Source organism: Aspergillus sydowii (genome assembly GCF_001890705.1).
Source record: "Aspergillus sydowii CBS 593.65 unplaced genomic scaffold ASPSYscaffold_14, whole genome shotgun sequence".
Taxonomy (NCBI): domain Eukaryota; kingdom Fungi; phylum Ascomycota; class Eurotiomycetes; order Eurotiales; family Aspergillaceae; genus Aspergillus; species Aspergillus sydowii.
In genome coordinates this window covers 846,693-859,689 of record NW_024467872.1, presented here as the reverse complement: position 1 = coordinate 859,689, position 12,997 = coordinate 846,693, and the positions used below count along the sequence as shown (strand labels likewise).

At 54.7% G+C, this 12,997-nt stretch overlaps 7 protein-coding genes across 7 annotated transcripts; 2 read left to right on the top strand and 5 right to left on the bottom strand.

Annotated features, from left to right (window-relative positions):
• Positions 1-25: 25 nt before the first annotated feature.
• Positions 26-1,495, bottom strand: ASPSYDRAFT_211289 (aldehyde dehydrogenase family protein; the record flags this gene model as incomplete). The annotated part of the gene is made up of 1 exon (XM_040844010.1): positions 26-1,495. The coding sequence occupies one exon, from the start codon at positions 1,493-1,495 to the stop codon at positions 35-37; it is 1,461 nt and encodes a 486-aa protein (XP_040698156.1). The 3' UTR covers positions 26-34.
• A 395-nt stretch (positions 1,496-1,890) lies between these two features.
• ASPSYDRAFT_1162509 (uncharacterized protein) lies at positions 1,891-4,674 on the top strand (the record flags this gene model as incomplete). The annotated part of the gene is made up of 2 exons (XM_040840109.1): positions 1,891-2,102; positions 2,155-4,674. 2 exons carry the CDS (start codon positions 1,894-1,896, stop codon positions 4,601-4,603), a joined length of 2,658 nt encoding a protein of 885 aa, XP_040698155.1. The 3' UTR covers positions 4,604-4,674.
• On the bottom strand, positions 4,659-5,683 carry ASPSYDRAFT_81987 (SDR family NAD(P)-dependent oxidoreductase; the record flags this gene model as incomplete). Its single annotated transcript, XM_040851122.1, has 4 exons — positions 4,659-4,764; positions 4,812-5,168; positions 5,213-5,585; positions 5,635-5,683. 4 exons carry the CDS (start codon positions 5,681-5,683, stop codon positions 4,746-4,748), a joined length of 798 nt encoding a protein of 265 aa, XP_040698154.1. The 3' UTR covers positions 4,659-4,745.
• Positions 5,684-5,885: 202 nt separating this feature from the next.
• ASPSYDRAFT_1162497 (flavin-containing monooxygenase) lies at positions 5,886-7,890 on the bottom strand (the record flags this gene model as incomplete). The annotated part of the gene is made up of 2 exons (XM_040840108.1): positions 5,886-6,512; positions 6,560-7,890. 2 exons carry the CDS (start codon positions 7,888-7,890, stop codon positions 6,059-6,061), a joined length of 1,785 nt encoding a protein of 594 aa, XP_040698153.1. The 3' UTR covers positions 5,886-6,058.
• Positions 7,891-8,290: 400 nt separating this feature from the next.
• ASPSYDRAFT_94100 (acyl--CoA ligase) lies at positions 8,291-10,002 on the bottom strand (the record flags this gene model as incomplete). Its single annotated transcript, XM_040852934.1, has 2 exons — positions 8,291-9,201; positions 9,258-10,002. 2 exons carry the CDS (start codon positions 10,000-10,002, stop codon positions 8,291-8,293), a joined length of 1,656 nt encoding a protein of 551 aa, XP_040698152.1.
• Positions 10,003-10,227: 225 nt separating this feature from the next.
• On the bottom strand, positions 10,228-11,628 carry ASPSYDRAFT_1162492 (uncharacterized protein; the record flags this gene model as incomplete). Its single annotated transcript, XM_040840107.1, has 1 exon — positions 10,228-11,628. One exon carries the CDS (start codon positions 11,626-11,628, stop codon positions 10,228-10,230), a length of 1,401 nt encoding a protein of 466 aa, XP_040698151.1.
• Positions 11,629-11,856: 228 nt separating this feature from the next.
• ASPSYDRAFT_81986 (alpha/beta hydrolase) lies at positions 11,857-12,857 on the top strand (the record flags this gene model as incomplete). Its single annotated transcript, XM_040851121.1, has 2 exons — positions 11,857-11,892; positions 11,940-12,857. 2 exons carry the CDS (start codon positions 11,857-11,859, stop codon positions 12,855-12,857), a joined length of 954 nt encoding a protein of 317 aa, XP_040698150.1.
• Positions 12,858-12,997: the final 140 nt, after the last annotated feature.

The following is a 12,997-nucleotide window of genomic DNA, read 5'->3' as shown; positions in this document are numbered from 1 at the left end:
TAAGAAAGTTCATCCATTCATAAGTACACGTTCTTCAGTAAGTCAGGTTAATCATGACAGTCTTTGGCTCAGTAAAGTGCTCCAGCGCGTTGCGACCGCATTCACGACCAAGGCCACTCTGCTTGGAGCCTCCAAATGGCACGTTGAGGAAGTTCAGGCTGATGCAGTTGATGCCGACCATGCCGGACTCGAATTCACTGGCCACGCGCATGGCCTTGTTGATGTCCTGCGTGAAGACGCCCGCCATCAGGCCGTACTCGGTGGCATTGGCCTTTTGCAGGACTTCCTCTTCGGTCTTGAAGAAGTTCAGGATGGACACTGGGCCAAAGATCTCCTCTCGGTAGAGCTCTGCACCGGGTTCAACGCCGGTAAAGACAGTCGGCTGGACGTAGAAGCCCTTGTCGCCGACGCGCTGGCCGCCAGTGAGCAGAGAATGAGTCTGCACGCCACGCTCGAGGAATCCACTGACACGCCGGAATTGGGCTTCGTCGACCAGAGGGCCCATCAGGGTGTCGTCCTTTTCTGGGTCATTGATCTTTTTCGCGCGCTCTTCCAATGCGGCCTTGTATCTCTTGGTGAACTCGTCGCTGATACCTTCCTGCACGTAGACCCTCGACGCGGCGAAACAGACCTGGCCACTGTTGGCTGTGATCGCATTGACACACCAGGTCACTGCATTGTCCAGATTGCAGTCGTCGAATACCACTGCGGGCGACTTCCCACCTAATTCAAGGGTGACACGCTTCAGGTTCGACTCTGCTGCCATCTTCTGGATGCGTTTGCCCGTCGCAATAGACCCGGTAAAGCTGACCTTGCGAATGCGCATGTGGCTGGCCAGCAGGGCGCCTGTCGTGCCGTCGCCAGAGAGCACCTGGAAGACACCTGGAGGGAATCCAGCCTCGCGAATCAACGGACCCAGGGCCAGCGCCGCAAAGGGGGTCTTCTCCGAGGGCTTGAGAATGAAGCAGTTGCCGGTCGCAAGGGCTGGTGCTGCCTTGAGACCGACAGTGCCCATGGGCCCATTCCAGGGCACAACGCCTGCAGTCACACCGAGGGGCTCGTTGCGTGTAATGCGCATGAAGCCATTCTCCTGGGGATACGCCTCGCCCGCGAATTTGTCAATCCAGCCGGCATTGTACTGGAACGACTCGGCGCACAGGCCGACCTCAAACCGGCCAAAGGCCTGGTACGGGGCACCGAGGGTGATCCTGGTCAGCTCTCCAAGCACTTCTGCGTGTTTCTCCACCAGGTCTGCAAACTTCAGCAGGATTGCGCGTCGCTCGGCGGCCGAGATGGCCTTCCACCGGGGGAATGCAGCCTCTGCAGCGGCAACGGCGGCGTCAACATCGTCTGCACCGGCCAGGGGGACCTTGTCTGAAACAAGCGAGTTGTCGCGGGGGTTGGATACGGAGAAGACGGCGGCGGATTTTGGGTCGACGTATTCGTTGTTGATGAAGAGCTGCGTGGGCAGCTTGTTGCGAGAGAAGTCGAGCATCTTGCTGGTGACTATTTTGGCAAGGAGGGGAGCTGGACTGCCTGCTGCGACTTATAGCTGGACTGCATCCAGCGACTTATAGTAGGCCAGACGATCCAGCGAGGAAAACGTTGTCCACTGGTCCAGCCAGCCAGCCAGCCAGTAGGGTTTCCTTTTCCAGCCGTGTGTCTCCAACTGGGCGCCCATCCTGCCCATCCTGCCCATCCTGCAGCCAATCCTGCGCCTGCAGGACGCACAAAGAGCGTCTGAATCAGGTCTAGACGTGGAGACACCCAGACTGACTCGCAAGCTTCACTGCGGGCCTCGGGAATCGCCAGATAATGCGGGGAAAGCCCTTAAATAGATGATCACAGCAGGGGATAACCTGACAGGGTTTCTGCCACACTCTGACTGCCACCATGACTGCTCAATCTGCCGACCGTCAGCCTGATCTGTCCGGCTCAGGCACAGAGACTGCGTCGAAACCGCGCCATCGAGCGTCTGTTGCCTGCGTGGCCTGCCGAGAGCGCCGGACAAGGTGCGTGGTCAATACGGGCCAGGGCGCGTGTACGCAATGTCTGGACAGCGGGCAGGAATGCATCATCAAGAACGATGACCAGCGGCGAAAGTGCGTAGCAATGCATTTGTTTGTTTGGTTGTATATCTGGCTGACCTGCTAGGCCTGTTTCCAAAGCATACGTGAATCTACTGCAAGACCGCATCCAGCAGCTGGAGTCTGCGCTACAGGAGAAAGAGACCCAATCTGCAAACCAGACACACAATTCCGAGCCAAATCAGAATAGCCAAACCGATGCTTCTGGCGAGAACTCGTCCCCATCCGCGCAGTCCGACTCGCACAATGTCGCTGTCGAGACGCCTCCTTCCCCCGACCCCCCTGTATTCCCCCATCCAGACACCCTCTTCCAGCAACAGACTTCCTCAAACCCACACAGCTCGCCCTCCGGGTCCCATACCAGAAAGGCGTCCATGACGCATCGCCTGCTGTCCACCCGGGGTCATGTCAGCTTTGACCAGCTGGCAGGCCGCCAGCGCTACTTTGGCCCGACCACGAACTGCCATATATACTTGGATCCTTCTGCAGAGTCGGAGGAGAGTCGGGGGCAGGCGAGAGAGCAGAGTCGGCGGACCCAGCGAGTGCTGTCGACCTTGTCGCAGGCTTCTCAGGACTACTTGATGCAGCTATATTGGAAATACTACAACTCTGTAATCCGCGTAGTTGATCAAGAAGCCTTCGAAGAAGGCAGAGAAGCCGGTGGAGGACCGTTCTACTCGGGCTTCCTGCACATCTGCATCCTCGCAGCTGGATACCGCTTTGCAGACAAGCAGCGGCCAGACATGGTGCGCATTACTCTCGCTGGCAGGGAGTCGCTCCTCCACCGCGAGGCCAAGTATATGCTGGACTACGAGATGGAGCGACCCGGTGGTCTTCCCTCCATCGCTGCCTTGCTTCTGCTCGGTGACTTGGAGGTCGGCTGCGGTCGTGATAATGTCGGCTGGCTGTACTCTGGCATGGCATATCGACTGTGCTTCGATGTTGGTCTACATCTCGACCGATCCGGCTGTGGCCTCTCCCAGAGCGACATCGAGATCGGGCGCATGACGCTGTGGGCGTGTGTAATCTTTGACCGATACTGGGCTCTCTTTCTCGGTCGGCCAACAGCTCTGAAGCCAGACGACCTGGAAATCTACGAGCTCTCGCAGCAGTTCGACCGGCTGGGCACGTCGCAGCCAGGCCCGGAGAAGAGCCTCGAGATGCAGATATACCAGGCCTTATTCGAACTCATGGAGCTCGGGGGCAAGATCACTGGGATCCAGCATAACATGACCAGTCGCAACCCGGATATCGATCGGGTCCTGCACCTGCGCATGGCAGCCCTGGACAGCGAGCTGGATAGATGGTATGCCCGCCTGCCACAGACCCTGCGATACACTGCAGAGAACGCCAGCTCAGCGCCTCCGCCGTTCTTCCTGCTGCATCAGCAGTACTATTCGACCATGATCATGCTGCATCGGCCGTTTGCGGGCTACGACGACATTCTCGACAGCAGTGGCCAACGTAGAGGAGAGGACGGCGCCTCCGACCCAGCCGGCAAGCATATGTCGGCGCTTTCCCACGCAACCTGTACAAAATGCGCCGGTCGCATAGCCCAGATATTCTGGCAGCAGCGCCAGCGATTCGACACGAGACGCATCTTCGTGACCGGCTTGCAGCATGCCGGGAATGCGGCCACTGCGCTGGTTGCTGCTATAGCCTCGTCCACCGACCTGGTTTCCAACGACCGCCACATGAGATACCTGGAATGCCTCGCGGCCGTGCTGGATGACATGACGGAGGCATATCAACCGGCTGAACAGATGGCAGCCATACTCAAGTCTGTCCTCCAAGAACTCCGAGAGCTTCAGCCAGCCCTACAACCGTCCAACTCGGTGCCAGCGCGTCGAGGCAGCTCAGCAGACTGCGACAGCGAGCCAGACCATATGCCATCAAAAAGAGGGCCATCCACTCGGACTCCCGCGAATACACACGCCATGCAGTCAACTTCATGGCCGGGCGAGAGTCAATTCGCAAAGCCTGCAACGGCCGCGATGTCGACAATCATGCCATCGCCAGCCCTGACTTATCAGTCAATGGCAGAGAAGCCCGCTGCACGCCGCTATACAGACCAGGAAAATCTCATCGCCGACAGCGGCATTGCCAACATGGACGATTCCTGGTCCATCTTCAGTGCGCCGGATCGCTTCGCCATCAACAATGTCATGGCCGGCCATGGCTCGCCCTCAGCCTTCTGTTCCCCCTGGCCCAGTGCCGACACGCCGTCGTTCTTCCGGCTGGCAAACGACGCGACGATTGAGCCAGGTAGTATGAACAGCGACTTTATGCATCTTGTGGACGACGCTGACCGGACCGCGCAGGGCACGGCAGTTGTTGACAGCACAATGGGAGCTCCTGGCAGTATCCCTGAAGCATCAGGGCTTTCCTCTCACAGGATTACAGCTTCTACTGACTCGGGCTTTTCGCCTTCAAACTCGCGGATACGAGGACAGCAGGGGAAGAGGAAGGCCCCTGGTACCAGGCCAGACAATATTTGGACCGAGATAATCAGCTAACGTTGTTTTCTTTTTCTTTTCTTTTCTCTCTTATCTGTTGGATAGTTACCTTTGTATTAATGTACTTCAAAGCGAGCCCTGTTCAGTGCAAATTCCCCGAGGAGTTGGTTAGGATTGTTTGATAGTGATAATATAGTCCTCATTATTGAATCGTAAATCCCCTTGTCCGGTCAGTCTCGTTGTATAGAAGGAAGTTCTGATCACTCACCCATCAGCTACCATTGAGGCACCGTACATGTAGCTGCTCAATGGCGACGCCAGGAAGGTTATATGGTCTGCGATTTCCTCCATCTCCGCCATTCTGCCCACAGGAATCTTGTCGATTTCCTTCTGTATCACTGCAGACCGCATTGTTCCTTGCACCAACGGTGTCGCGACGTATCCAGGGCAGACAGCGTTGATTCTGATGCCCTTGGGTGCATATGCAATGGCGTCTGCCCGCGTGAGGCCAACCACTCCATGCTTCGATGCTGTGTATGCCACTACAGGAGTGTTCAGCGACGTCGCCACAATCCCATACATCGAGGCGACATTGATAATAACGCCGCGATTATAACGGGGAGAACTGCAGAAGTTAGCCATGAACAAGGCACAAAATAGCATGCTTACTCCTCCCTCTTCTCCTGCTGCAGCATCGTCCGGATCTCAGCCCGGCTGCTCATCCACACGCCGTGGAGATTGATACTGATCGTCTTCTTCCATTCATCGACGCTGTGCTCTGCAGACAAGGATGCCGGCCCGCCAATGCCAGCGTTGTTCACTGCAAAATCGATCCTACCAAATCGATCAGCCGTTTCAGCCACCGCATCATTGATCGATGTCTCTTTAGTCACATCGATGCCCAGCGGAATGACTTTTGTGCCTGGAAACCTGGACTCGATCTCTTTGGAAGCTTTCTCTGCGGCTGGGAGGTTGATGTCCGCCAGGGCCAGTTGACTGGCACCATGTTTGGCGAACGAGAATGCCGTAGCTTTGCCTATTCCTATTTCCAGTGTCAGTCCATCCATAATCAACAGAGTGGTTTGGCTTACCAGACGCCGCCCCGGTGATGAAGCCTGTGCCTCGCAGTAGAGACGCCATTCGCAAGGGATACAAAAGTAGTAATAGCAAGCTAGATATATATGCACTTAGGCCCAGCTAACAAGTACTCTACTAGTTGCAGGTCTGTCTATTTCTATCAGCTAATAGTCGGGTCTGTTTAGGCGAATCTGCTCAGAGTACCCTGTAGCGCTTTGATGTTCACAGGGATCTTTTTTTTCTCTGCTATTTTTGGATTGTAGACCCGGCTATTGTTTTCCAGATGCTACTACTCTGGAGTCTGGAAATATACGAATAATTGTTGTCTGGTAGCACCCAAACGATATAGCCCAAATTCATCATGCTGGTCCAAACTTGTCAATACTTATGTTGCTATTAAGGCCAAATGCTACAAATATGTGACACTACTCATACTGCTTAAGCAACAGCCCAGTCATGGTCGCTGTTGCGGACATATGTCGCCAGCCCTAGCGCATCCTGCTTGACTCCAGCCTTGACAGGCCCATTCCCCAAAAACGCAAACCGATTCCTGTACCGGTACTTGATATCATAGTCCTCAAATCGTGGATCCTTGATGGTTTTCAGGAAATGGATAGTCGGCCCTGGCCAGAGGTAGACGCGGTTCTTGATCTTGCCATCCTTGAACCACGAGCGACAGCCTTCCTGGAACACCGTGTTCTTGTGGAATTCGTCGAAGTGCTCGTAGATGTCGTTCAGCGCCTCCTGCTTGACGGACATGGACTTGATTGTCTCTGTCTGCATCTTCTTCATGCATTTGACGCTGTATTCGATTGTCGTCTCGATCGAGGGCAGCAGAGTCCCGCTCGACCATGTTGCCCCGGGTCCGACGACGGTATAATAGTTAGGGAATCTATAGTTTTATCAGTATAAGTATTGACGACAACTCAATAAACTTACCTGGGTGCAGAGACTCCAAAGTACAAGTTGACGCTCTCCCCCCAGTCCTCTTGGATGGACTTGCCCTCGCCATTGATCACCTTGAATGCTGGCCTGAAGGCGACATTGAAGCCAGTGGCGCAAACCAGAATATCGATCTTGTGTTCCGTTCCATCCTTCGCCATGAGGCCATTCTTGGTCGCCTTCATGATATCTCCGAAGACAGGCTGCACATTGGGCTGGACGAGCGCTTCGAGATAGCCATCACCCGGGGAGATACGTCGACAGCCAGGAGCAAACTTGGGAATGATGAATGACTTGAGTTCCTCGTGGCCTGGGCCCATTCTTCGCATCATCTCCTCGGTGATTACCTCCCTAAACATCTTGGACAGCTCCGAACCCTGGGTATACATGCCGAACAGCCCGTTTATCTCAGCCTCGATGCCCTTCCGGAAAGCTAGGTGATACTCGGGGTCTTCTCTGAACTTCTTCTTGTCTTCGTCTGTGAATTTATACTGTCGACATCCAGGATCATTGTCAACGCCGTGGCGGAGGTCCTGCGTGAGAGCCGTAGCACCGAATGGAGGACTGATCCATGTCGGGCTTCTCATGTAAACCTGAACCTGCTTGCAGACCTTTTGCAGCTCCGGAACAACCTGAACACTTGTAGATCCTGTACCAATAACGCCGACGACTTTGTCCTTGAAGTCAACACTGTGGTCCCATGCTGCAGAGTGCATCTTGAGTCCTTCAAAGTCCTCGAACCCCTCGATGTCTGGCCATTTCCACGAGTTCAATATCCCTGTCCCATTGACCACGCAGTGCGCCCAGTCGTGCCATTGCTCCTTGGTCTGGGTATCCTCGACTGTGATGTTCCAGACGCTCTGTTCGTCGTCCCACCGACACTCGACCACCTTGCTATTCAGCTTCATGTACTTGCGCAGGTCATATTTCTCGGCAAACCCCTCAAAGTATCTCTGGATCTCATCTCCGTACGCAAAGTAGTGCGACCACTCCGGATTCGGGTCGAACGAGAAGGTATAGAGGTGGGAGGGGATATCGCAGGCCACGCCGGGGTATGTATTCTCGTACCAGGTGCCTCCAAAGTGCGGATTCTTGTCGAACAACGTCAGTTCCCAGGAATCGGGTTCGAGCATTGCTCCCATTTTGTACGCAAGGCAGAGACCAGAGGCACCCGCGCCAACACAGGCGACTCTCAGCTTGGCCGGCTGCGAGTGGTATTGATCCAGGACCTTGTATGCGCCGCTGGGGTTGGATTCTGGGTATGTGAACTCATTATGAGTGCCGTTCTGGGTACCATTAGTGGTCCCATTTGTAGCAGATCGTGTCATACTTTTCTGGCGTCGCTAAAGGGCTGGCGATTCAGAGGATATCGATGCGACGGATATTCAGGGTAGAAAAGCGACGACGAGCGTCAGTCATGAGACAAAAACACGATGCGACAGGTAGCTGATATCAAGGCGTTCTCACGTTCTTTTCAAGTACATATCAGATTTCTAGTGCATCCTGCCGAGCAACGTGTGGCCTACCGTCCGGAGAAGTTTCTCCATGAGCCACCAGCAGCACAGCGAGACTGGGCAGAATTCAGCAGCTGCTGGGAATCAATATCCAAGGCCGTTATTGTCATGTCTGCCCGTTATTGTCATGTCTGCTGTGCACTGTCTTATCATTTGCTATGCATTTTTACGAGTCAGGTACAGACAGACTACATTAAGCTTAATACTCTAGGCTCTATAACTTTGCTCGCATACTGGCAGCATCTTTGCGCGCCCATTCCTTCAAGGTCTTTCGCTGGATCTTCCCACTGGCCAGCCGTGGCACCTCGTCGACAAACTGAACGCCCCCAGTCAGCTGCTTGTGCTTTGCTACACGCTCCTTCATGTATTCCTGGACCTGCACCTCAGAGAGCCTCTCACGCGCCTCGTCCTTTGCTTGCACGTAGGCCCGCGGGCACTCCTGTCCATCAAGCATCACTCCGACTACTCCAGCGTCTGCAATGCTGTCGTGGGCGAGAAGAACAGCCTCGAGCTCGGCTGGGGATACTTGCAGGGCATTGACCTTGATCAATTCCTTCTTGCGATCCACGACCCAGAACCAGTTATCCTTGACGACCATGATATCCCCTGTTTTCAGCCAGCCCTCGCCATCTAGACTCGCCTTTGTTGCCTCGTCGTTCCTCCAGTATCCGAGGCAGATATTAGGCCCTCGTACATGCAGTTCTCCAGGCTCACCAGCTGGCACCGGGCGTCCGTCCTCGTCCAAGAGCTTGCATTCACAGTTCGGATCCAGCAGGCCAACACTTCCAGACTCGTCGTAGCGACCACCGGGGACATGGATTGCGCCGCATGTCACCTCTGTCATTCCCCAGCCCTGCACGACGTTCGTGCGGAAGCGCTTCTGGATTCTGTTCTGCAGGTCTAAAGAGAGAGGAGCCGCGCCACAGAGGATATTCTTGACGCTGCTGAGATCGTACCGTGATGTCTCAGGCCTCTTGTCCAGCATGATCAGGATAGGAGGGGCCACCTGTAGATGGGTAATGCGATATCGCTGGATGACATCCAGGAACTCCTCGTAGACGAACTTGCGCATGATGTAGACTGGAAACCCTAGCTTCGGGGCCATCAGACAGGCGTACAGCTGTCCTATATTGATCTATATTAGAACTGGCAAATACGTCAAGGGCACTAGTAAATCCTACCGTATGCATGGTATAAGGGTAGAAACCCAACCCATCGCTCTTCCGGTCGACTGGCAGGCACCAGCGCATGGGGCAGCTCTCGATCGCGCATGAAGATTGTCTGTTCCACGTTTGCGATGAGATTGTAATGGGAGACACAGACTCCCTTGGGCAGGCCGGTCGTGCCAGAGGAATAGTTGATCGTAGCTGGCGTCGACCCAGACGAGTCCACCATTTCGTCCCACTTCCACCTGCTGGCCTCTTCCTCAGTCCCAATCATGCTTCTCCAGTCCAAAACTCCTTCTTTGGGCGCGCAAGGGTGGTCTGTGAACTGGAAGATGCGGTCCCTTGGAAGTCCAACTCGCGATGCAGCAGCCACAGCCGTAGACACCAAACTGGGATGCACAAGGATTGTCTGCATGCCAGCGTCTTTAATTTGGTGTTCAATCTCGAACTGCGTGTATATCGGATTCGCCCCGCTGAAGATGCGCCCTGATCCCACGATTCCTTGATATGCGACCGGCACGAAGATGTGGTTTGGCGTGTATATCATGACCACCTCGCCTTTGCTTACCCCCAGACGGTCCAGCCCATATCCCAGTCGTCTCACCCAGGACAGCATCTGCCGAGGCGAAAGGGAATTGCTGGGGTCATTGGCATCGATCCATATCGGCTGGTTAGAGACTGTCTGGTTTGCTGGGTAGAGATACGACAGGATGTTCGATCTGGGGATGTCCAGCGGGGGGAAGACCGAACTGTACGCCATGGTGTACTTGTTGAGGGTGTTGATTCTTCGAATTTCACTTGAAAATCTCTCGGCTTGTACATGTTAAAAGACCGTTTCTGCGCGAGCGATGCCCGCAGCGTCCGGATAACGTTAACCAGCCTGAATAACCTCGGCCAACAGTACTCACTACGCGTTCAACCGGTCGCATATATGCATCTAACATTTTTATTCAATCTAGTTTGTATAGCCTCTTGTTCAATGTAATTAGAGCTTGGGCTGGGCACCCGGAATGTTGATATACTCCCAAGTACAGTCGTCTGCCAGCTCGTCCTCCAGTCCAAACTGCTTCTTCAACTCCTGCGCAATCTCAAAATACTGCGCATGCCTTGCCAGAACACTGTCCGCCGTCTTCAGCTGGTCTCGCCCGACCTGGTGACGGTGCGCCGCATCTGGTCCATCGGCGAGACGCACAAAACGGGCGTACGTCCACATCTCTGGCAATGGTGTATGCTGCGTGAGGCCCTGTCCCCCGTAGAGCTGCATGCACTCGTCGATGATCCTGGCCACTGCAATCGGGACCAGGATCTTGCTCTGTGCAATGACATATCGGCCGCTTTTGTTGCCAGAGGCATCCATTGTCTGCGCGGCATTGAAGACCACCAGGCGTAGCGCATCCAACTCCAGTCGCATCTGCGCAATCCGCTCGATATTGCTATCGAACTGCCCGATGAGCTTTCCGCGAGGCTGTTGCCGTTTGTCTGTCGCGCGAACAAGAGCGTACTCGTATGCCAGCTCGCACTGCCCGATCAGTCGCATACAGTGGTGGATGCGCCCCGGCCCCAGCCGGCCCTGCGCAATCTCAAAGGCTCGCCCCTCGCCGAGGATAACATTCGAGGATGGGATGCGGACATTCTCGTAGATGTACTCGCCATGGCCCTCCGGAGCGCAGTCGTAGCCCATGATCGACAGGTTCTGGCGCATGCGAAGACCGGGTGTATCACTCGGCACCAGCAGCATGGAATGGCGCCTCCAGGGGTCTGGATTCGTCGGATCTGTGCATCCCATCAGGATATACAGCTTAACCTCGGGGTTCCATTTGGCGTTTGCAAACAGCTTGCGGCCGTTGACCACGTACTCGTCTCCCTCGCGGCGGATCCTGATCGAGATATTCGTCGCATCCGACGAGGCCACGTCAGGCTCGGTCATTGAGTATGCAGAGGCAAAGTCTCCTCTCAGAAGCGGCTTGAGCCACTGCTCCTTCTGCTGTTCATTGCAGTATTTCGCAAGCAGCTCGATGTTTCCGGTCTCTGGCGCATGGCAGTTCATCGTCTGCGCCGCCCAATACACCTTGCCCATAAGCTCTGCGCAGCATGCATACTCCAGATTCGTAAGCCCTGGAGACTCTGCAAAGTGGTTTGGTAGGAATAAATTGAAGAGCCCGCGCGCCTTCGCCTCAGCGCGCAGCTCCTTCATCAGCGGTGGCATCTTCCACCGGTCCTTTGCCAGCTGCGCCTTCATGATTCCCTGTGCTGGGATGCATTTCGTCTCAACCCAGTCGTGGACGGCCTGGATCTTCTCAATAGCGATCGGTCGTAGTTTTTCGATCGCCCATGTTGGATATCTGCTGAACGGCAGCGCCGAGGTGTCGGGTGTCGTTCCCGTCATGGCGACTCTAATTAGAAGTATCAAGGTCCTCGGGTAGATGGATTTGTTCAAGAAATCTAATGCAGATCAAAGGCGAGGTTGTTGTCGCAGAATACGCGCGATATAAGGCGCGGATATTGGTAGGCAGTGCTCTACCGCAGAACAAACGACAGTTATGAACGAACAACCCCGCCAAATTAACAGTACACTCATCTCTTTTGCGACACTTCTACCCTGCTCAAATACAATATGACGAAGCCAAAATGTGCACCAGCGTGGCGCGAGGCAAGTAGTCCAAGACTAGTGTCCAACTCGTCACTAACAGCAAGCAGTTCCTCGATGAACTCGGCGAGTCTGTCGCTCTGGATGGCTCGCTCAGCGATATCCAGAATCGCTGGGCAGAGATCATACAGACCATGTTAACCAAGTACAAGCTGCCAGAGCCAGACCAGACAGTACACACCCAAGACATCACCGTCAGGGACTTCTGGCTCCGGGTGTATACTCCTCCTGGGACAACAGCGAACAAGCCCGTGGGCATTTACTTCCACGGAGGAGGATGGGCCATGGGGAGCGTCGACCAGGAGGACGCCATCTGTCGCCTCATCAGCAAGCACCACGAAATGACGCTGGTCAGTGTCTCATATCGACTCGCGCCAGAATACAAATATCCGACCGCGCTCGATGACTGCGTGGACGCAGTAGACTGGGTGCTTGCCAATCTGCACGCATCGACTGCTGTGATCATCGGGGCCTCAGCAGGAGGCAATCTGGCCTTTGGTGCCGCTCTCAAGGTGATCGACCAGGGACGCAGCGAGCAGATCGAGGGTGTCGTTTCTCTTGTCCCTATCACCGTGCATCGAGACGCTGTCCCTGAGGAATCAAAGGCGAGGTACACCGCGTACGATGTCAATGCCAATTCCACCGTGAACTCTGCCGCTGCGATGAAGACATTCTTCGAGGCCTACGGTGCACCGCCGGATGATAAGTACACGTCGTGTCTTCTACATCCGAATCTCAAGCAGCTGAAGAAGGTGTACATTGCCGAATGTGGTCTGGATACCCTGCGAGACGACGCAGTCCTGATGAAGGAGGCTTTGGAGAGAGACGGTGTTCCTGTTTCCTACGATTCTTATCCTGGGTTTCCCCATTACTCTTGGACATTCCCCTCTAAGCATCTTGACAAACATCGTGAGCAGTTCCTGGCTCAAATGCTGGACGGAGTGAAGTGGGTGGCAGGCATTCAATAGCTGGATACGACGATAGTCTTAGATAGCAATACTACAACAATAGAATCTAACATAATCAGTAACCGCATAAGACCTGCTCTTCATATTTCCCTATATTCGGACCAGTAGACAATCCAAGAAGTCAGTCTTCTTTGGAAATC